Source organism: Coregonus lavaretus, assembly GCF_964263955.1.
Source record: "Coregonus lavaretus genome assembly, contig: HAP1_SCAFFOLD_250, whole genome shotgun sequence".
Taxonomy (NCBI): domain Eukaryota; kingdom Metazoa; phylum Chordata; class Actinopteri; order Salmoniformes; family Salmonidae; genus Coregonus; species Coregonus lavaretus.
Window position 1 is genome coordinate 318,469 of NW_028161097.1, and position 22,826 is coordinate 341,294.

General features: G+C 43.7%; 1 protein-coding gene across 1 annotated transcript in view; it reads left to right on the top strand.

The window, feature by feature from the left end:
- Positions 1–22,826, top strand: part of fam120c (family with sequence similarity 120 member C) — a 123,971-nt gene that overhangs the window by 68,292 nt on the left and 32,853 nt on the right. Inside the window, exons 9-11 of the mRNA XM_084195639.1 lie at positions 9,500–9,671; positions 10,008–10,257; positions 11,761–11,875. Coding sequence (XP_084051765.1) covers positions 9,500–9,671; positions 10,008–10,257; positions 11,761–11,875 — 537 coding nt within the window. The remainder of the gene's footprint in view (positions 1–9,499; positions 9,672–10,007; positions 10,258–11,760; positions 11,876–22,826) is intronic.

Here is a 22,826-nt window from a genome sequence, read left to right on the forward strand (position 1 = left end):
ACAGGTCTGTTCTGTCCAGCCAGGTATGTTCTGTCCAGCCAGGTCTGTTCTGTCCAGACAGGTCTGTTCTGTCCAGTCAGGTCTGTTCTGTCCTAGCAGACAGGTCTGTTCTGTCCTAGCAGACAGGTCTGTTCTGTCCTAGCAGACAGGTCTGTTCTGTCCTAGCAGACAGGTCTGTTCTGTCCTAGCAGACAGGTCTGTTCTGTCCTAGCAGCCAGGTCTGTTCTGTCCAGCCAGGTCTGTTCTGGCCTAGCAGACAGGTCTGTTCTGTCCAGCCAGGTATGTTCTGTCCAGCCAGGTCTGTTCTGTCCAGCCAGGTCTGTTCTGTCCAGCCAGGTCTGTTCTGGCCTAGCAGCTTGGTAGCTTAGTAGCCTTATTTAATAGGCTTGACAGTGGCTTTTGAAAGTATTCACCCCGCTTGGCATTTTTCCTATTTTGTTGCCTTACAACCTGGAATTAATGGATTTTTGGGGGGTTTGTATCATTTGATTTACACAACATGCCTACCACTTTGAAGATGCAAAATATTTTTTTATTGTGAAACAAACAAGAAATAAGACAACAAAACAGAACTTGAGCGTGCATAACTATTCACCCCCCCCAAAGTCAATACTTTGTAGAGCCACCTTTTGCAGCAATTACAGCTGCAAGTCTCTTGGGGTATGTCTCTATAAGCTTGGCACATCTATACACTGGGATTTTTGCCCATTCTTCAAGGCAAAACCGCTCCAGCTCCTTCAAGTTGGATGGGTTCCGCTGGTGTACAGCAATCTTTAAGTCATACCACAGATTCTCAATTGGATTGAGGTCTGGGCTTTGACTAGGCCAGTCCAAGACATTTAAATGTTTCCCCTTAAACCACTCAAGTGTTGCTTTAGCAGTATGCTTAGGGTCATTGTCCTGCTGGAAGGTAAAAAGGGTGGCTATTTGAAGAATCTCAAATATGAAATATATTTTGATTTGTTTAACACTTTTTTGGTAACTACATGATTCCATATGTGTTATTTCATAGTTGTGATGTCTTCACTATTATTCTACAATGTAAAAACCCTTGAATGAGTAGGTGTTCTAAAACTTTGACTGGTAGGGTACATCTCTATTCTCTCTCTATACATCACTCGGTATATATCGCTCTTCTGTCTCTGTATACAGTCGTGGTCAAAGGTTTTGTGAATGACACAAATACTAATTTTCACAAAGTCAGATGCCTCAGTTTTGATGATGTCAATTTGCATATACTCCAGAATATCATGAAGAGTGATCAGATGAATTGCAATTAATTGCAAAGTCCCTCTTTGCCATGAAAATGAACTTAATCCCCCCCCAAAACATTTCCACTGCATTTCAGCCCTGCCACAAAAGGACCAGCTGCCATCATGTCAGTGATTCTCTCGTTAACACAGGTGAGAGTGTTGACGAGGACAAGGCTGGAGATCAATCTGTCATGCTGATTGAGTTAGAATAACAGACTGGAAGCTTTAAAAGGAGGGTGGTGCTTGAAATCATTGTTCTTCCTCTGTTAACCATGGTTACCTGCAAGGAAACACGTGCCGTCATCATTGCTTTGCACAAAAAGGGCTTCATATTGCTGCTAGTAAGATTGCACCTAAATCAACCATTTATCGGATCATCAAGAACTTCAAGGAGAGAGGTTCAATTGTTGTGAAGAAGGCGTCAGGGCGCCCAAGAAAGTCCAGCAAGCGCCAGGACCATCCCTAAAGTTGATTCAGCTGCAGGATCGGGGCACCACCAGTGCAGAGTTTGCTCAGGAATGGCAGCAGGCAGGTGTGAGTGCATGTGCACGCACAGTGAGGTAAAGACTTTCGGAGGATGGCCTGGTGTCAAGAAGGGCAGCAAAGAAGCCACTTCTCTCCAGGAAAAACATCAGGGACTGTTACGCACGTCTCTCGGAAGAGGAAACGCAACACCCTGCTCCAACTCAACTCTCCGTGGTGTGAAAGAGGTATGGGACTGTAGGTGTGAGTACTGCTCCAACCCAACTCTCCGTGGTGTGAAAGAGGTATGGGACTGTAGGTGGGAGGAAGGATGACAGAAGGCAGAGAATACCGTTAACAGGGAATTCACTCCTTCGCACGGTGAGTTTGGGGAAAAGGGGCTGGACGGAACCAAAGCAAAGAAAGTAAATATCAAAGCCCCCTCTCCTACCTTACCTGCCTACCCACTACTTACTGAACTAGCACCACCTGGTGCACTAACCAAAATACAAGGGATGGTCCGCCCAGGTCTTTCCTAGTGTACATAGACAGTCAACTTCTACGGGTAATGTATGCCCACGGGCCTCTTGCCTAAGCACTCCCTAGGTGCCTTCCCCTTCCCCCCATGGGAACAAATGAAACAAAATAACACAAACTGGTTCACAACAAAACCTGAGAAAAAAAGCTAACTCAGGACATTAAAGAAACTCTCTAAGCAACAAACTAACACAAAACATTACAATTGGTTCTCAGAGCAACAACAACACAGTACATACCAAACTCTTAGCATACAACCAACATGCTGTAACTCTCAGGAATTCTGGTTCCCCCCCCCCTCCTCTGAGCAACTGGGGCTTATATAGCTTCAGGAGGAGTTGGTAAATTGGAGACAGCTGCGTCCTGACGAGGGCGCGGGGTCAGCTCTCCAATCATCAATGTTTTTCAAATCAATCAGCTGCTTGTTGGGGAATTTCAGGAACCCATTTCCTGAAATACCTACATGAAAATACACAAACCACAACATAGAAACTGGGGAACGTAACAGGGACAGACTGATATTCTGCAAAAGGTACAGGGATTGGACTGCTGAGGACTGGGGTAAAGTAATTTTCTCTGATGAATCCCCTTTCCAATTGTTTGGGGCATCCGGAAAACACCTTGTCCGGAGAAGACAAGGTGAGCGCTACCATCAGTCCTGTGTCATGCCAACAGTAAAGCATCCTGAGACCATTCATGTGTGGGGTTGCTTCTCAGCCAAGGGAGTGGGCTCACTCACATTTTTGCCTAAGAACACAGCCATGAATAAAGAATGGTACCAACACATCCTCCGAGAGCAACTTCTCCCAACCATCCAAGAACAGTTTGGTGACGACCAATGCCTTTTCCAGCATGATGGAGCACCTTGCCATAAGACAAAAGTGATAACTAAGTGGCTCGGGGAACAAAACATCGAAATTATGGGTCCATTGCCAGGAAACTCCCCATACCTTTAATCTCATTGAGAACTTGTGGTCAATCCTCAAGAGGCGGGTGGACAAACAAAACCCCACAAATTCTGACAAACTCCAAGCATTGATTATGCAAGAATGGGCTGCCATCAGTCAGGATGTGGCCCAGAAGTTAATTGACAGCATGCCAGGGCGGATTGCAGAGGTCTTGAAAAATAATGGTCAACACTGCAAATATTGACTCTTTGCATAAACTTAATGTATTTGCCAATAAAAGCCTTTGACAGTTATGGAATGATTGTAATTATACTTCAGTATACCATAGTAACATCTGACAAAAATATCTCATAACACTGAAGCAGCGAACTTTGTGAAGACCAATACTTGTGTCATTCTCAAAACTTTTGACCACGACTGTATATCGCTCTCCTCTCTCTGGAGACGTGTCTCTCTCTGGAGACGTGTGTGTCTCCTCTCCTCTCTCTCTCTCTCTCTCTCTCACCGTTCAAAAGTTTGGGGTCACTTAGAAATGTCCTTGTTTTCCATGAAAACAGACATGAATTGAGTTTGAATAGGAAATATAGTCATTGACAAGGTTAGAAATAATGTTTTTTAATTGAAATAATAATTGTGTCCTTCAAACTTTGCTTTCGTCAAAGAATCCTCCATTTGCAGAAATTACAGCCTTGCAGACCTTTGGCATTGTAGTTGTCAATTTGTTGAGGTAATCTGAAGAGATTTCACCCCATGCTTCCTGAAGCATCTCCCACAAGTTGGATTGGCTTGATGGGCACTTCTTACGTACCATACGGTCAAGCTGCTCCCACAACAGCTCAATAGGGTTGAGATCCGGTGACTGTGCTGGCCACTCCATTATAGACAGAATACCAGCTGACTGCTTCTTCCCTAAATAGTTATTGCATAGTTTGGAGCTGTGCTTTGGGTCCTTGTCCTGTTGTAGGAGGAAATTGGCTCCAATCAAGCGCCGTCCACAGGGTATGGCATGGCGTTGCAAAATGGAGTGACAGCCTTCCTTCAAGATATATTTTACCCTCTACACATCTCCCACTTTACCACCACCAAAGCACCCCCAGACCATCACATTGCCTCCACCATGCTTGACAGATGGCATCAAACACTCCTCCAGCATCTTTTCATTTGGTCTGCGTCTCACAAATGTTCTTCTTTGTGATCCAAACACCTCAATCTTCGATTCGTCTGTCCATAACACTTTTTTCCAATCTTCCTCTCTCCAGTGTTCTTTTGCCCATCTTAATCTTTAATTTTTATTGGCCAGTCTGAGATATGGCTTTTTCTTTACAACTCTGCCTAGAAGGTCAGCATCCCGGAGTCGCCTCTTCACTGTTGACGTTGAGAGGGTACTATTTAATGAAGCTGCCAGTTGAGGACCTGTGAGGCGTCTGTTTCCCAAACTAGACACGAATGTATTTGTCCTCTTGCTCAGTTGTGCACCGGGGCCTCCCACTCCTCTTTCAATTCTGGTTAGAGCCAGTTTGCGCTGTTCTGTGAAGGGAGTAGTACACAGTATTGTACGAGATCTTCAGTTTCTTGGCAATTTCTCGCATGGAATAGCCTTCATTTCTCAGAACAAGAATAGACTGACGAGTTTCAGAAGAAAGTTATTTGTTTCTGGCCATTTTGAGCCTGTAATCGAACCCACAATTGCTGATGCTCCAGATACTCATCTAGTCTCAAGAAGGCCAGTTTTATTGCTTCTTTAATCAGCACAACAGTTTTCAGCTGTGCTAACATAATTGGGTTTTCTAATGATCAATTAGCCTTTTAAAATGATAAACTTGGATTAGCAAACACAACGTGCCATTGGAACACAGGACTGATGGTTGCTGATAATGGGCCTCTGTACGCCTATGTAGATATTCCATTAAAAATCAGCCGTTTCCAGCTACAATAGCCATTTACAACATTAACCATGTCTACACGGTATTTCTGATCAATTTGATGTTATTTTAATGGACAACAAAATTGATTTTCTTTCGAAAACAAGGACATTTCTAAGTGACCCCAAACTTTTGAACGGTAGTGTATATATCTCTCCTCTCTCTCTATATACACATCTCTCCTCTCTCTATATACACATCTCTCCTCTCTCTATATACACATCTCTCCTCTCTCTATATACACACATCTCTCCTCTCTCTATATACACACATCTCTCCTCTCTCTATATACATATCTCTCCTCTCTCTATATACATATCTCTCCTCTCTCTATACACACCTCTCCTCTCTCTATATACACATCTCTCCTCTCTATATACACATCTCTCCTCTCTCTATATACACACATCTCTCCTCTCTCTATATACACACATCTCTCCTCTCTCTATATACATATCTCTCCTCTCTCTATACACACATCTCTCCTCTCTCTATACACATCTCTCCTCTCTCTATACACACATCTCTCCTCTCTCTATACACACATCTCTCCTCTCTCTATACTCACATCTCTCCTCTCTCTATATATACACATCTCTCCTCTCTCTATACACATCTCTCCTCTCTCTATACACACATCTCTCCTCTCTATACACACATCTCCTCTCTCTATACACATCTCTCCTCTCTCTATACTCACATCTCTCCTCTCTCTATATATACACATCTCTCCCTCTATACACATCTCTCCTCTCTCTATACACATCTCTCCTCTCTCTATATACACATCTCTCCTCTCTCTATACACACATCTCTCCTCTCTCTATACACACATCTCTCCTCTCTCTATACACATCTCTCCTCTCTCTATACACATCTCTCCTCTCTCTATATACACATCTCTCCTCTCTCTATATACACATCTCTCCTCTCTCTATACACACATCTCTCCTCTCTCTATATACACATCTCTCCTCTCTATATACACATCTCTCCTCTCTATATATACACATCTCTCCTCTCTCTATACACACATCTCTCCTCTCTCTATACACACATCTCTCCTCTCTCTATATACACATCTCTCCTCTCTATATACACATCTCTCCTCTCTATATATACACATCTCTCCTCTCTCTATACACACATCTCTCCTCTCTCTATACACACATCTCTCCTCTCTATACACACATCTCTCCTCTATATATACACATCTCTCCTCTCTCTATATATACACATCTCTCCTCTCTCTATATATACACATCTCTCCTCTCTCTATACACACATCTCTCCTCTCTCTATATACACATCTCTCCTCTCTCTATACACATCTCTCCTCTCTCTATACACACATCTCTCCTCTCTCTATATACACATCTCTCCTCTCTCTATACACACATCTCTCCTCTATATATACACATCTCTCCTCTCTATATACACATCTCTCCTCTCTCTATATATACACATCTCTCCTCTCTCTATATATACACATCTCTCCTCTCTCTATATACACATCTCTCCTCTCTCTATACACACATCTCTCCTCTCTCTATATACACATCTCTCCTCTCTCTATATATACACATCTCTCCTCTCTCTATATATACACATCTCTCCTCTCTCTATACACATCTCTCCTCTCTCTATACACATCTCTCCTCTCTCTATATACACATCTCTCCTCTCTCTGTATATACACATCTCTCCTCTTTCTATATACACACATCTCTCCTCTCTCTATATACACATCTCTCCTCTCTCTCTATACACATCTCTCCTCTCTCTATACACACATCTCTCCTCTCTCTATACACACATCTCTCCTCTATATACACACATCTCTCCTCTATATATACACATCTCTCCTCTCTATATATACACATCTCTCCTCTCTCTATATATACACATCTCTCCTCTCTCTATATATACACATCTCTCCTCTCTCTATATACACATCTCTCCTCTCTATATATACACATCTCTCCTCTCTATATATACACATCTCTCCTCTCTCTATATATACACATCTCTCCTCTCTCTATATACACATCTCTCCTCTCTCTATATACACATCTCTCCTCTCTATATATACACATCTCTCCTCTCTCTATATACACATCTCTCCTCTCTCTATACACACATCTCCTCTCTATACACACATCTCTCCTCTCTCTATACACACATCTCTCCTCTCTCTATATACACATCTCTCCTCTCTCTATACACACATCTCTCCTCTCTCTATATACACATCTCTCCTCTCTCTATACACACATCTCTCCTCTCTCTATATACACATCTCTCCTCTCTATATACACATCTCTCCTCTCTCTATACACACATCTCTCCTCTCTATACACACATCTCCTCTCTCTATACACATATCTCCTCTCTATACACACATCTCTCCTCTCTCTATACACACATCTCTCCTCTCTCTATACACATCTCTCCTCTCTCTATATACACATCTCTCCTCTCTCTCTATATACACATCTCTCCTCTCTATACACATCTCTCCTCTCTCTATATATACACATCTCTCCTCTCTCTATATATACACATCTTTCCTCTCTCTATATATACACATCTCTCCTCTCTATATATACACATCTCTCCTCTCTCTATATATACACATCTCTCCTCTCTCTATATACACATCTCTCCTCTCTCTATATACACATCTCTCCTCTCTATATATACACATCTCTCCTCTCTCTATATACACATCTCTCCTCTCTCTATATACACATCTCTCCTCTCTCTATACACACATCTCCTCTCTATACACACATCTCTCCTCTCTCTATACACACATCTCTCCTCTCTCTATACACACATCTCTCCTCTCTCTATATACACATCTCTCCTCTCTCTATACACACATCTCTCCTCTCTCTATACACACATCTCTCCTCTCTCTATACACACATCTCTCCTCTCTCTATATACACATCTCTCCTCTCTATATACACATCTCTCCTCTCTCTATACACATCTCTCCTCTCTCTATATACACATCTCTCCTCTCTCTATATATACACATCTCTCCTCTCTATATATACACATCTCTCCTCTCTCTATATATACACATCTCTCCTCTCTCTATATACACATCTCTCCTCTCTCTATATACACATCTCTCCTCTCTCTATATACACATCTCTCCTCTCTCTATATACACATCTCTCCTCTCTCTATACACACATCTCCTCTATATATACACATCTCTCCTCTCTATACACACATCTCTCCTCTCTCTATACACACCTCTCCTCTCTCTATATACACATCTCTCCTCTCTATATACACATCTCTCCTCTCTCTATACTCATATCTCTCCTCTCTCTATACACACATCTCTCCTCTCTCTATACACATCTCTCCTCTCTCTATATACACATCTCTCCTCTCTCTATATATACACATCTCTCCTCTCTCTATACACACATCTCTCCTCTCTCTATACACATCTCTCCTCTCTCTATGTACACATCTCTCCTCTCTATACACATCTCTCCTCTCTCTATACACACATCTCTCCTCTCTATACACATCTCTCCTCTCTATACACACATCTCTCCTCTCTCTATATACACATCTCTCCTCTCTCTATACACATCTCTCCTCTCTCTATATACACATCTCTCCTCTCTCTATGTACACATCTCTCCTCTCTATACACATCTCTCCTCTCTCTATACACACATCTCTCCTCTCTATACACATCTCTCCTCTCTATACACACATCTCTCCTCTCTCTATATACACATCTCTCCTCTCTCTATACACATCTCTCCTCTCTATACACACACCTCTCCTCTCTCTATATACACACATCTCTCCTCTCTCTATACACACATCTCTCCTCTCTATATACACATCTCTCCTCTCTATATACACATCTCTCCTCTCTCTCTATACACATCTCTCCTCTCTCTATATACACACATCTCTCCTCTCTCTATATATACACATCTCTCCTCTCTCTATATATACACATCTCTCTTCTCTCTATACACACATCTCTCCTCTCTCTATACACACCTCTCCTCTCTATACACATCTCTCCTCTCTATACACACATCTCTCCTCTCTCTATATACACATCTCTCCTCTCTATATACACATCTCTCCTCTCTCTATACTCATATCTCTCCTCTCTCTATACTCATATCTCTCCTCTCTCTATATATATATATCTCCTCTCTCTATACTCATATCTCTCCTCTCTATATATATATCTCTCCTCTCTCTATACTTATCTCTCTCCTCTCTTCTGTCTCTCTATTTCTTTCATTTCTCTCTCCTCTCTCTCTCTCTCTCTCTATATATATATATATATATATATATATATATATATATATATATATAATATTTCTCTCTCCTTTCTTACTCTCTTGCTCTTCTTTCTCAGGGAGAGATGAAGATGGTGGTGTGTATAGAAGATGATTGTAACAGTGAGCTGCCTCCAGCCTCTCTGCTGTTCAGAGCAGCCAGACAGTACTGCTATGGGGTCCTCTTCAGCCTTGCCGAAACACACCGACGCCTCGAGAGACTCGCCATGCGCAGCAGAGGACCCCTGGAAGGTGAGGGGAAAGAGTTGGGCTAGTGAGAGATGAATGATTTGAGGGGAAAGAGTTGGACTAGTGAGAGATGAATGATTTGAGGGGAAAGAGTTGGACTAGTGAGAGATGAATGATTTCAATTCCAATTGAAGCATTACGTTTTTCCTGTCTGCTTTGTCGAACACGGTCACCTGTCAGCTCGTTGCTGTATCTTATTGGTCTAACACGGTCACCTGTCAGCTCGTTGCTGTATCTTATTGGTCGAACACGGTCACCTGTCACCTCGTTGCTGTATCTTGTTGGTCGTTATTGTAAAAGAGAATGTGTTCTTCTCAACGTCTCTCTTCCCCCCCACAGTCCCCCCAGTGATAGTGAAGGAGTGGTCCAGTGGTAAGTCTAAATCAGCCCTGACCCCGGAGCTGGTTCCAGCGCTGTGCTTCAGAGAGTGGACCTGTCCTAACCTGCGGAGGCTGTGGCTTGGTAGGGCCAGTGAAGATCGCTCCCGGAGGACCAGAGCGTTCCTAGCCTGTCTCCGCTCCGACTGTCCTGCCCTACTCAACCCTGCTCAGGTTCCACAACACCTTCTGCTCATGTGCTGCGTGCTCAGGTAAGACTGTGTGTCAACACCTTCTGCTCATGTGCTGCGCTGCGTGCTCAGGTAAGACTGTGTGTCAACACCTTCTGCTCATGTGCTGCGCTGCGTGCTCAGGTAAGACTGTGTGTCAACACCTTCTGCTCATGTGCTGTGCTGCGTGCTCAAGTAAGACTGTGTGTCTGTACCGGTATGTGATTCAGTGGCCAGGTGGTAGGATTCTACAGAGACGTGTGTGTGTTTGTTTACCAGGTGTTTGTTTGTTACCAGGTGTGTGTGTTATCAGGTGTTTGTTTGTTAATAGGTGTGTGTGTTACCTGGTGTTTGTTTGTTACCAGGTGTGTGTGTGTTATCAGGTGTTTGTTTGTTACCAGGTGTGTGTGTTACCTGGTGTTTGTTTGTTACCAGGTGTGTGTGTTATCAGGTGTTTGTTTGTTACCAGGTGTGTGTGTGTGTGTGTGTGTGTTTACCGGATATGTGTGTGTGTGTGTGTGTTGTTGCTTGTCCATATATATTCTTAAATCCCATTCCTTACTAGTTTTGTGTGTATTGGGTATATGTTGTGAAATTGCTAGATATTACTTGTTAGATATTACTGCACTGTCGGAGCTAGAAGCACAAGCATTTCGCTACACCCGCTATAACATCTGCTAAACACGTATATTTAACAAATTTGATTTGTTACCAGGTGTGTGTGTGTTACCAGGTGTGTGTTTGTGTGTTGGTTACCGTGTGTGTGTGTGTGTGTGTGTGTTGGTTACCAGGTGTGTTGGTTACCAGGTGTGTTGGTTACCAGGTGTGTTGGTTACCAGGTGTGTTGGTTACCAGGTGTGTGGGTGTTGGTTACCAGGTGTGTGGGTGTTGGTTACCAGGTGTGTGGGTGTTGGTTACCAGGTGTGTGGGTGTTGGTTACCAGGTGTGTGGGTGTTGGTTACCAGGTGTGTGGGTGTTGGTTACCAGGTGTGTGGGTGTTGGTTACCAGGTGTGTGGGTGTTGGTTACCAGGTGTGTGGGTGTTGGTTACCAGGTGTGTGGGTGTTGGTTACCAGGTGTGTGGGTGTTGGTTACCAGGTGTGTGGGTGTTTGTGTGTCATCAGGTGTGTGTGTGTTACCAGGTGTGTATTTACCAGGTGTGTGTGTGTGTTACCAGGTGTGTGTGTTACCAGGTGTGTGTGTGTGTTACCTGATGACACACACATCTGGTGTGTTATGTTACCAGGTGTGTGTGTGTGTGTGTTAACAGGTGTGTGTGTGTGTGTGTGTTATGTTACCAGGTGTGTGTGTGTGTGTGTGTGTGTGTGTGTGTGTGTGTGTGTGTGTGTGTGTTATGTTACCAGGTGTGTGTGTGTGTGTGTGTGTGTGTGTGTGTGTGATGTTAACAGGTGTGTGTGTGTGTGTGTGTGTGTGTGTTATGTTACCAGGTGTGTGTGTGTGTGTGTGTGTGTGTTATGTTACCAGGTGTGTGTGTGTGTGTGTGTGTGTGTGATGTTAACAGGTGTGTGTGTGTAATGTTCTTCAGGTATATGATGCAGTGGCCAGGTGTTGGTATCCTACAGAGACATGAGTTGGATGCCTTCCTGGCCCAGGCCGTCTCTAACCAGCTGTATGAACCAGACCAACTGCAGGAGCTCAAGGTAACAACAATCAGATATCCATGGTGACGACGTCATGCTGTGACTGACGATGTATAGCCTATTTCAACTTGACTGGCACCACGCAAATCAAATTGTATTTGTCACATGCACCAAATACAACAGGTGTAGACCTGACTGTGAAATGCTTCCGAGCCCCAACAATGCAGAGTCAATATGCAGGGGTACCAGGTAGTTGAGGGAATTAGAAGTACCAGTACCGAGTCAATATGCAGGGGTACCAAGTAGTTGAGGGAATTAGTATTATAGCAAATTTGTCCTTATACTAATCAAAGAACCAAAGTATTTCAGTTTTTTTTGTAGAATTAAGATAGACTTATTACATAAGCAATAGAGCCGAGGTGGTTTGCAAAGCATCTCCTTGTCCACCTCCCAGCTCGGTTTATATAGTAATTTTACATTTGAGCTTAACCCCTCCCTCTTTGGTTCCACCACCACTGTTTCCAGTTTCCACCTCTTGACCACTCTGCCCACTTCCTTAGTTTATGATAGTGTCGAAATCTGACTTCTATTCAGTTTGGAAACAATGGTGGTGTGACCAATCAAGCTTTATCATACACAAATAACAGCCCTGTCATGTAAAAATAATCATGTTCAGTTTGAACTTTGTTAAACCCTGGCTCACCCTGGCTTGACCTGGAGATGGATTGTGGACAACATGGCAGGCCCACAATCAATCTCTCAAAAATACCCAAGCCTAACCCCTCTGTCCCGTCACGCTATTTACATTTTTACATTTTAGTCATTTAGCAGACGCTCTTATCCAGAGCGACTTACAGTTAGTGAATACATATTTTTTTTATACTGGCCCCCCGTGGGAATCGAACCCACAACCCTGGCGTTGCAAACGCCATGCTCTATCAACTGAGCTACATCCCTGCCGGCCATTCCCTCCCCTACCCTGGATGACGCTGGGCCAATTGTGCGCCGCCCATGAGTCTCCCGGTCGCGGCCGGCTGCGACAGAGCCTGGATTCGAACCAGGATCTCTAGTGGCACAGTTAGCACTGCGATGCAGTGCCTTAGACCACTGCGCCACTCAGGAGACTAGCTATCATTTACGCTATCATTTAATCAGGAAGACGCTCAAGGAGTCAAAGGGTCCAGCCTGGTTTCAGTCACTGATAAGAGAAGACAACCGAAGACAGGTCAGATGACCAGAGAACAAACACGTAACCCCAGTGAGAGAAACCAACTACGTTCTTACCTATCAACAGAGATGTATCAAACCAACTACGTTCTTACCTAGCAACAGAGATGTATCAAACCAACTACGTTATTGCCTAGCAACAGAGATGTATCAAACCAACTACGTTCTTGCCTAGCAACAGAGATGTATCAAACCAACTACGTTCTAACCTAGCAACAGAGATGTATCAAACCAACTACGTTATTGCCTAGCAACAGAGATGTATCAAACCAACTACGTTCTTACCTAGCAACAGAGATGTATCAAACCAACTACGTTCTTACCTAGCAACAGAGATGTATCAAACCAACTACGTTCTTGCCTAGCAACAGATGTATCAAACCAACTACGTTCTTGCCTAGCAACAGAGATGTATCCATGGTTATCCCTGGCTCCGTGTTTGTTGATTAACCATGTCTATCCCATAGTCCACTGAAAAATCCTCATCAGATGGTTAAAAACTAACAGAGCTATTTCCTGTCTCTGTTTCAGGCCTCTTCCTGTCATGTTGTGATTAACTATTTAACCATACATTGTTAGCTTGTCATGATGTAATTAACTATGCTTACTATGCTTAACTAGAAAAAAACACATCATTAGAAGTACCTAGTCAATGTGCAGGGGTACCAGGTAATTGAGGTAATATAGTATGTACATGTGGGTAGGGGTAAAAGTGACTAGGCAATCAGGATATATAATAAACTGAGTAGCAGCAGCGTATGTGGAGAGTGAGAGTGTATGTGTTTGTCGTCAGTAGTCCACGATCAGCTCCTTTGTCTTGCTGACGTTGAGGGAGAGGTTGTTGTCCTGGCGACCTCCCTGTAGGCTGACTCATCATTGGTTATCAGGCCTACCACCGGCGTGTCGTCAGCAAACTTGACGATGGTGTTGGAGTCATGCAGTGCCCCGGACCCCGTGTTGAGGAAGCGTTGTTTAGCGGCCGACCGATATGGGATTTTATAGTGGAAATATTCACTGATAACCAATATGTCTGCCGATATTGTTATTATATCAAAACAAAAACATCTGTGTGGATTGTGTTTAAAATAGCCCTACAAGGTGTGTGTGTGTGTTACCAGGTGTGTGTGTGTTACCAGGTGTGTGTGTTACCAGGTGTGTGTGTTACCAGGTGTGTGTGTTACCAGGTGTGTGTGTGTGTGTGTGTGTTACCAGGTGTGTGTGTGTGTGTGTTACCAGGTGTGTGTGTGTTACCAGGTGTGTGTGTGTGTGTGTGTTACCAGGTGTGTGTGTGTGTTACCAGGTGTGTGTGTGTGTTACCAGGTGTGTGTGTGTGTTACCAGGTGTGTGTGTTACCAGGTGTGTGTGTGTGTGTGTGTGTTACCAGGTGTGTGTGTGTGTGTTACCAGGTGTGTGTGTGTGTGTGTTACCAGGTGTGTGTGTGTGTGTGTTATCAGGTGTGTGTGTTACCAGGTGTGTGTGTGTGTGTGTGTTACCAGGGGTGTGTGTGTGTTACCAGGTGTGTGTGTGTGTTACCAGGTGTGTGTGTGTGTTACCAGGTGTGTGTGTGTGTTACCAGGTGTGTGTGTGTGTTACCAGGTGTGTGTGTGTTACCAGGTGTGTGTGTGTGTGTGTGTGTGTGTGTGTGTGTGTGTGTGTTACCAGGTGTGTGTTTAAAACAGCCCTACTAAGACACCCAGAAAGCTGATTTCTTACATTGGAGGACTGAACATTTAATTTATGCACCATATAAAATGTATGAGCTCTCGAAAGACAATACTTTTTTAATGGGAAAACTGTTACTCTATTGAAAGAAGGATAAACTGCACTGATTTCAGCAAAAAAATAGCCTAGACTCTGAAGACAGCTGCCTCATGCTAGCCAGCTGGAGAACGACAGGACACATTTTCAATGTATTGGTATTTAGCTACAGTGGCTTGCGAAAGTATTCACCCCCCTTGCCATTTTTCCTATTTTGTTGCCTTACAACCTGGAATTAAAATGGATATTTGGGGGGTTTGTATCATTTGATTTACACAACTTTGAAGATGCAAAATATTTTTTCTGGTGAAACAAACAAGAAATAAGACAAAAGAACAGAACTTGAGCGTGCATAACTATTCACCCCCCCAAAGTCAATACTTTGTAGAGCCACCTTTTGCAGCAATTACAGCTGCAAGTCTCTTGGGGTATGTCTATATAAGCTTGGCACATCTAGCCACTGGGATTTTTGCCCATTCTTCAAGGCAAAACTGCTCCAGCTCCTTCAAGTTGGATGGGTTCCGCTGGTGTACAGCAATCTTTAAGTCATACCACAGATTCTCAGTTGGATTGAGGTCTGGGCTTTGACTAGGCCATTCCAAGATATTTAAATGTTTCCCCTTAAACCACTCGAGTGTTACTTTAGCAGTATGCTTATGGTCATTGTCCTGCTGGAAGGTGAACCTCCGTCCCAGTCTCAAATCTCTGGAAGACTGAAACAGGTTTCCCTCAAGAATTTCCCTGTATTTAGCGCCATCCATCATTCCTTCAATTCTGACCAGTTTCCAAGTCCCTGCCGATGGAAAAACATCCTCACAGCATGATGCTGCCACCACCATGCTTCACTGTGGGGATGGTGTTCTCGGGGTGATGAGAGGTGTTGGGTTTGCGCCAGACATAGCGTTTTCCTTGATGGCCAAAAAGCTACATTTTAGTCTCATCTGACCAGAGTACCTTCTTCCATATGTTTGGGGAGTCTCCCACATGCATTTTGGCGAACACCAAACACGTTTGCTTATTTTTTTCTTTAAGCAATGGCTTTTTTCTGGCCACTCTTCCGTAAAGCCCAGCTCTGTGGCATGTACGGATTAAAGTGGTCCTACGGACAGATACTCCAATCTCCGCTGTGGAGCTTTGCAGCTCCTTCAAGGTTATCTTTGGTCTCTTTGTTGCCTCTCTGATTAATGCCCTCCTTGCCTGGTCCGTGAGTTTTGGTGTCCTCTCTTGGCAGGTTTGTTGTGGTGCCATATTCTTTCCATTTTTTAATAATGGATTTAATGGTGCTCCGTGGGATGTTCAAAGTTTCTGATATTTTTTTATAACCCAACCCTGATCTGCACTTCTCCACAACTTTGTCCCTGACCTGTTTGGAGAGCTCCTTGGTCTTCATTGTGGCACTTGCTTGGTGGTGCCCCTTGCTTAGTGGGGTTGCAGACTCTGGGGACTTTCAGAACAGGTGTATATATACTGAGATCATGTGACAGATCATGTGGCACTTAGATTGCACACAGGTGGACTTTATTTAACTAATTATGTGACTTCTGAAGGTAACTGGTTGCACCAGATCTTATTTAGGGGCTTCATAGCAAAAGGGGTGAATACATATGCACGCACCAATTTTCAGTTATTTATTTTTTATAATTTTTTTTAAACTAGTAATTTTTTTCACTTCACCAATTTGGACTATTTTGTGTATATAATATATATATATATATAATAATAATAATAATATAATAACAATAATATGCCATTTAGCAGACACTTTTATCCAAAGCGACTTACAGTCATGCGTGCATACATTTTTTTTGTTTATGGGTGGTCCCGGGGATCGAACCCACTACCTTGGCGTTACAAGCGCCGTGCTCTACCAGCTGAGCTACAGAGGACCACATGTATGTCCATTACATGAAATCCAAATAAAAATCCATTTAAATTACAGGTTGTAATGCAACAAAATAGGAAAAACGCCAAGGGGGATGAATACTTATGCAAGGCACTGTATGTACAGTCTGATTTAGGGGAGGTGGAGAATGAACTGCACTGTTTATTGGACTTTAGGATGGAACAACAGAAACCACAACTGGTTTGTTGTGAAGAACATACAAAAAATGCATGACTGTAAGTCACTTTGGATTAAAGCGTCTGCTAAATGGCTTATTGTTATTCTGGAATTGTTATGAAGAACAACACAACTGTTCTGGAGTGGTGATGACGAACAACTTGAATGACAATTCAGAAAATAAATCTTCCCGGTTGCACATTTTATTTCCAAAGCTTGGAAGATGAGACAACATAAGTTGTATAACTGAAAGGTTTTTGTTTTGTGTTTTAAATTGTTTTCATTTCAGTAGGAATTGTATTTCATCAGGCAAGTCAATGAAGAACAAATTCTTATTTACAATGACGGCAAAAGGCTTCCTGTAGGGACGATGATAAACCAATGGACAACACAGACAGATGACTGCCTGGCAAAAGGCTTCCTGTAGGGACGGGGTATTTTAAAATAAACCAATGGACAACACAGACAGACGACTGCCTGGCAAAAGGCTTCCTGTAGGGACGGGGTATTTTAAAATAAACCAATGGACAACACAGACAGATGACTGCCTGGCAAAAGGCTTCCTGTAGGGACGGGGTATTTTAAAATAAACCAATGGACAACACAGACAGATGACTGCCTGGCAAAAGGCTTCCTGTAGGGACGATGATAAACCAATGGACAACACAGACAGACGACTGCCTGGCAAAAGGCTTCCTGTAGGGACGATGATAAACCAATGGACAACACAGACAGATGACTGCCTGGCAAAAGGCTTCCTGTAGGGACGGGGTATTTTAAAATAAACCAATGGACAACACAGACAGATGACTGCCTGGCAAAAGGCTTCCTGTAGGGACGGGGTATTTTAAAATAAACCAATGGACAACACAGACAGACGACTGCCTGGCAAAAGGCTTCCTGTAGGGACGATGATAAACCAATGGACAACACAGACAGACGACTGCCTGGCAAAAGGCTTCCTGTAGGGACGGGGTATTTTAAAATAAACCAATGTAAGACCAAACGGACAACACAGACAGAAGATAAGAAGACAACAGTACAGACAGTGTTTGTAAAACAACATGCTTCCTTATATAAGGCAACGCAAACCAGTTTTCCTTAAATGGCCTTGTATGCTGAACAAAAATATGAATCAAATCAATTAATCAAATCAAATTGTATTTGTCACCTACACGTGTTTAGCAGATGTTATAGCGGGTGTAGCGAAATGCTTGTGCTTCTAGCTCCGACAGTGCAGTAATATCTAACAAGTAATATCTAACAATTTCACAACATATACCCAATACACACAAAACTGGTAAGGAATGGAATTTAAGAATATATACATATATGGACAAGCAATGACAGAGTGGCATGGACTAAGATACAGTATAATATTATAGAATACAGTATATACATATGAGATGAGTAGTTCAAGATACGTTCTCCCGAGTGGCGCAGTGGTCTAAGTGCCACTAGATCCTGGTTCGAATCCAGGCTCTGTCGTAGCCGGCCGTGACCGGGAGACCCATGGGGCGGCGTGGGTTCGATTCCCACGGGGGGTATGAAAAATAATAATGTATGCACTCACTAACTGTAAGTCGCTCTGGATAAGAGCGTCTGCTAAATGACTAAAATGTAAATGTAAGAATATGTAAACATTATTAAAGTGACTAGTGTTCCATTTCTTAAAGTGGCCAGTGATTTCAATAGGCAGCAGCAGCCTCTAATGTGCTAGTGATGGCTATTTAACAGTCTGATGGCCTTGAGATAGAAGCTGTTTTTCATTCTCTCGGTCCCAGCTTTGATTCACCTGTACTGACCTCGCCCTCCTGGATGATAGCACAGTGAAAAGACAGTGGCTCGGGTGGTTGGTGTCCTTGATGATCTTTTTGGCCTTCCTGTGACATCGGGTGCTGTAGGTGTTTTGGAGGGCGGGTAATTTGCCCCCGGTAATGCGTTCGGCAGACCGCACCACCCTCTGGAGAGCCCACATTTCTTCAGCCTCCTGAGGTTGAAGAGGCTCTGTTGCGCCTTCTTCACCACACTGTCTGCGTGGGTGGACCATTTCAGTTTGTCAGTGATGTGTCCGCCAAGGAACTTGAAGCTTTCCACCTTCTCCACTGCGGTTCCGTCGATGTGGATAGGGGGGTGCACCCTCTGCTGTTTCCTGAAGTCCACGATCATCTCCTTTGTTTTGTTGATGTTGAGTGAGAGGTTATTTTCCTGGCACCACACTCCCAGGGCCCTCACCTCCTCCCTGTAGGCTGTCTCGTCATTGTTGGTAATCAAGCCTACTACTGTTGTCATCTGCAAACTTAATGATTGAGTTGGAAGCGTGCTTGGCCACGCAGTCATGGGTGAACAGGGAGCACAGGAGGGGGCTGAGCACGCACCCTTGTGGGGCCCCAGTGTTGAGGATCAGCGAAGTGGAGATGTTGTTTCCTACCTTCACCACCTGGGGGCGGCCCGTCAGGAAGTCCAGGACCCAGTTGCACAGGGCACGGTTCAGACCCAGGGCCTCGAGCTTAATGATGAGCTTGGAGGGTACTATGGTGTTGAATACTGAGCTATAGTCAATGAACAGCATTCTTACATAGGTATTCCTCTTGTCCAGATGGGATAGGGCAGTGTGCAGTGTGATGGCGATTGCATCGTCTGTGGATCTATTGGTGCGGTAAGCAAATTGAAGTGGGTCTAGGGTGACAGGTAAGGTAGAGGTGATATGATCCTTGACTAGTCTCTCTCAAAGCACTTCATGATGACAGAGGTGAGTGCTATGGGGCGATAGTCATTTAGTTCAGTTACCTTTGCTTTCTTGGGTACAGGAACAATGGTGGCCATCTTGAAGCATGTGGGAACAGCAGACTGGGAAAGGGAGAGATTGAATATGTCCATAAACACACCAGCCAGCTGGTCTACGCATGCTCTGAGGACGCGGCTAGGGATGCCGTCTGGGCCGGCAGCCTTGCGGGGGTTAATATGCTTAAATGTCTTAATCACGTCGGCCACGGAGAAGGAGAGGCCACAGTCCTTGGTAATGGGCCCCGTCAGTGGCACTGTGTTATCCTCAAAGCGGGCGAAGAAGGTGTTTAGCTTGTCTGGAAGCGAGACGTCGGTGTCGGCAACGTGGCTGGTTTTTCTTTTGTAGTCCGTGATTGTCTGTAAACCCTGCCACATACGTCTCGTGTCTGAGCCGTTGAATTGCGACTCCACTTTGTCTCTATACTGATGTTTTGCCAGTTTAATTGCCTTGCGGAGTGAGTAGCTACACTGTTTGTATTCTGCCATATTCCCAGTCACCTTGCCATTGTTAAATGCGGTGGTTCGCGCTTTCAGTTTTGCGCGAATGCTGCCATCTATCCACGGTTCCTGGTTAGGGTAGGTTTTAATAGTCACAGTGGGCACAACATCACCTATACACTTCCTGATAAACTCAGTCACCTTTTCAGTGTATTCGTCTAAATTATTTTTGCAAGCTACCCGGAACATATCCCAGTCCGCGTGATCAAAACAACTGTATACAGTGAGGGGAAAAAGGTATTTGATCCCCTGCTGATTTTGTACATTTGCCCACTGACAAAGAAATGATCAGTCTATAATTTTTATGGTAGGTTTATTTGAACAGTGAGAGACAGAATAACAACAAAAAAATCCAGAAAAACGCATGTCAAAAATGTTATAAATTGACTTGCATTTTAATGAGGGAAATAAGTATTTGACCCCTCTGCAAAACATGACTTAGTACTTGGTGGCAAAACCCTTGTTGGCAATCACAGAGGTCAGACGTTTCTTGTAGTTGGCCACCAGGTTTGCACACATCTCAGGAGGGATTTTGTCCCACTCCTCTTTGCGGATCTTCTAAGTCATTAAGGTTTCGAGCCTGACGTTTGGCAACTCGAACCTTCAGCTCCCTCCACAGATTTTCTATGGGATTAAGGTCTGGGGACTGGCTAGGCCACTCCAGGACCTTAATGTGCTTCTTCTTGAACCACTCCTTTGTTGCCTTGGCCATGTGTTTTGGGTCATTGTCATGCTGGAATACCCATCCACGACCCATTTTCAATGCCCTGGCTGAGGGAAGGAGGTTCTCACCCAAGATTTGACGGTACATGGCCCCGTCCATCGTCCCTTTGATGCGGTGAAGTTGTCCTGTCCCCTTAGCAGAAAAACACCCCCAAAGCATAATGTTTCCACCTCCATGTTTGACGGTGGGGATGGTGTTCTTGGGGTCATAGGCAGCATTCCTCCTCCTCCAAACATGGTGAGTTGAGTTGATGCCAGAGAGCTCGATTTTGGTCTCATCTGACCACAACACTTTTACCCAGTTCTCCTCAGAATCATTCAGATGTTCAATGGCAAACTTCAGACGGGCCTGTATATGTGCTTTCTTGAGCAGGGGGACCTTGCGGACGCTGCAGGATTTCAGTCCTTCACGGCGTAGTGTGTTACCAATTGTTTTCTTGGTGACTATGGTCCCAGCTGCCTTGAGATCATTGACAAGATCCTCCCGTGTAGTTCTGGGCTGATTCCTCACCGTTCTCATGATCATTGCAACTCCACGAGGTGAGATCTTGCATGGAGCCCCAGGCCGAGGGAGATTGACAGTTATTTTGTATTTCTTCCATTTGCGAATAATCGGACCAACTGTTGTCACCTTCTCACCAAGCTGCTTGGCGATGGTCTTGTAGCCCATTCCAGCCTTGTGTAGGTCTACAATCTTGTCCCTGACATCCTTGGAGAGCTCTTTGGTCTTGGCCATGGTGGAGAGTTTAGAATCTGATTGATTGATTGCTTCTGTGGACAGGTGTCTTTTATACAGGTAACAAACTGAGATTAGGAGCACTCCCTTTAAGAGTGTGCTCCTAATCTCAGCTCGTTACCTGTATAAAAGACACCTGGGAGCCAGAAATCTTTCTGATTGAGAGGAGGTCATACTTATTTCCCTCATTAAAATGCAAATCAATTGATAACATTTTTGACATGCGTTTTTCTGGATTTTTTTGTTATTCTGTCTCTCACTGTTCAAATAAACCTACCATTAAAATTATAGACTGATAATTTCTTTGTCAGTGGGCAAACGTACAAAATCAGCAGGGAATCAAATACTTTTTTCCCTCACTGTATAACGAAAAAAAATTATCTTGGGAGATAATACGGTCAGCATTTGATTGAGAGGTATTCTAGGTCAGCATTTGATTGAGAGGTTAGGGTTAGGGTTAGGTATTCTAGGTCATTGGTTAGGGTTAGGGTTAGGGGTTAGGGTTAGGTATTCTAGGTCATTGGTTTCCTTACCATAAGTGTCCACAGAAGCAGAGCCAATAAAATACATAATTTGAGGAACAAACATCATTGTGGCAATTCATATCTTGCAGTAAAGCTAATTATGACTTTTATCTCAAGAGAAGACAGGTTTAATGTTAAAGGTTCTCTTAGAAAACAGTCCTGATCATATAGTCCTAGATTATATCCAAAACAACTAACACTGAATTCATGCATACAAGTGTTGGTCCCATGAGCTGAAATAAAAGATCCCAGAAATGTTCCATACCCACAAAAACCTGAATTCTCTCCAATGTTGTGCACAAATTAGTTTACATCCCTGTTAGTGAGCATTTCTCCTTTGCCAAGATAATCCATCCACCTGACAGGTGTGGCATATCAAGAAGCTGATTAAACAGCATGATCATTACACAGGTGCACCTTGTGCTGGGGACAATAAAAGGCCACTAAAATGTACAGTTTTGTCATATAACACAATGCCACAGATGTCTCAAGTTTTTAGGGAGCGAGCGTGCAATTGGCAGGCTGACTGCAGGAATGTCCCCCAGAGCTGTTGCCAGATAATTTAATCTTCATTTCTCTACCAACGTCATTTTAGAGAATGTGTCAGTATGACCAACCAGCCTAACAACCGCAGACCACATGTAACCATGCCATCCCAGGACGTCCACATCCGGCTTCTTCACCTGTGGTATCGTCTGA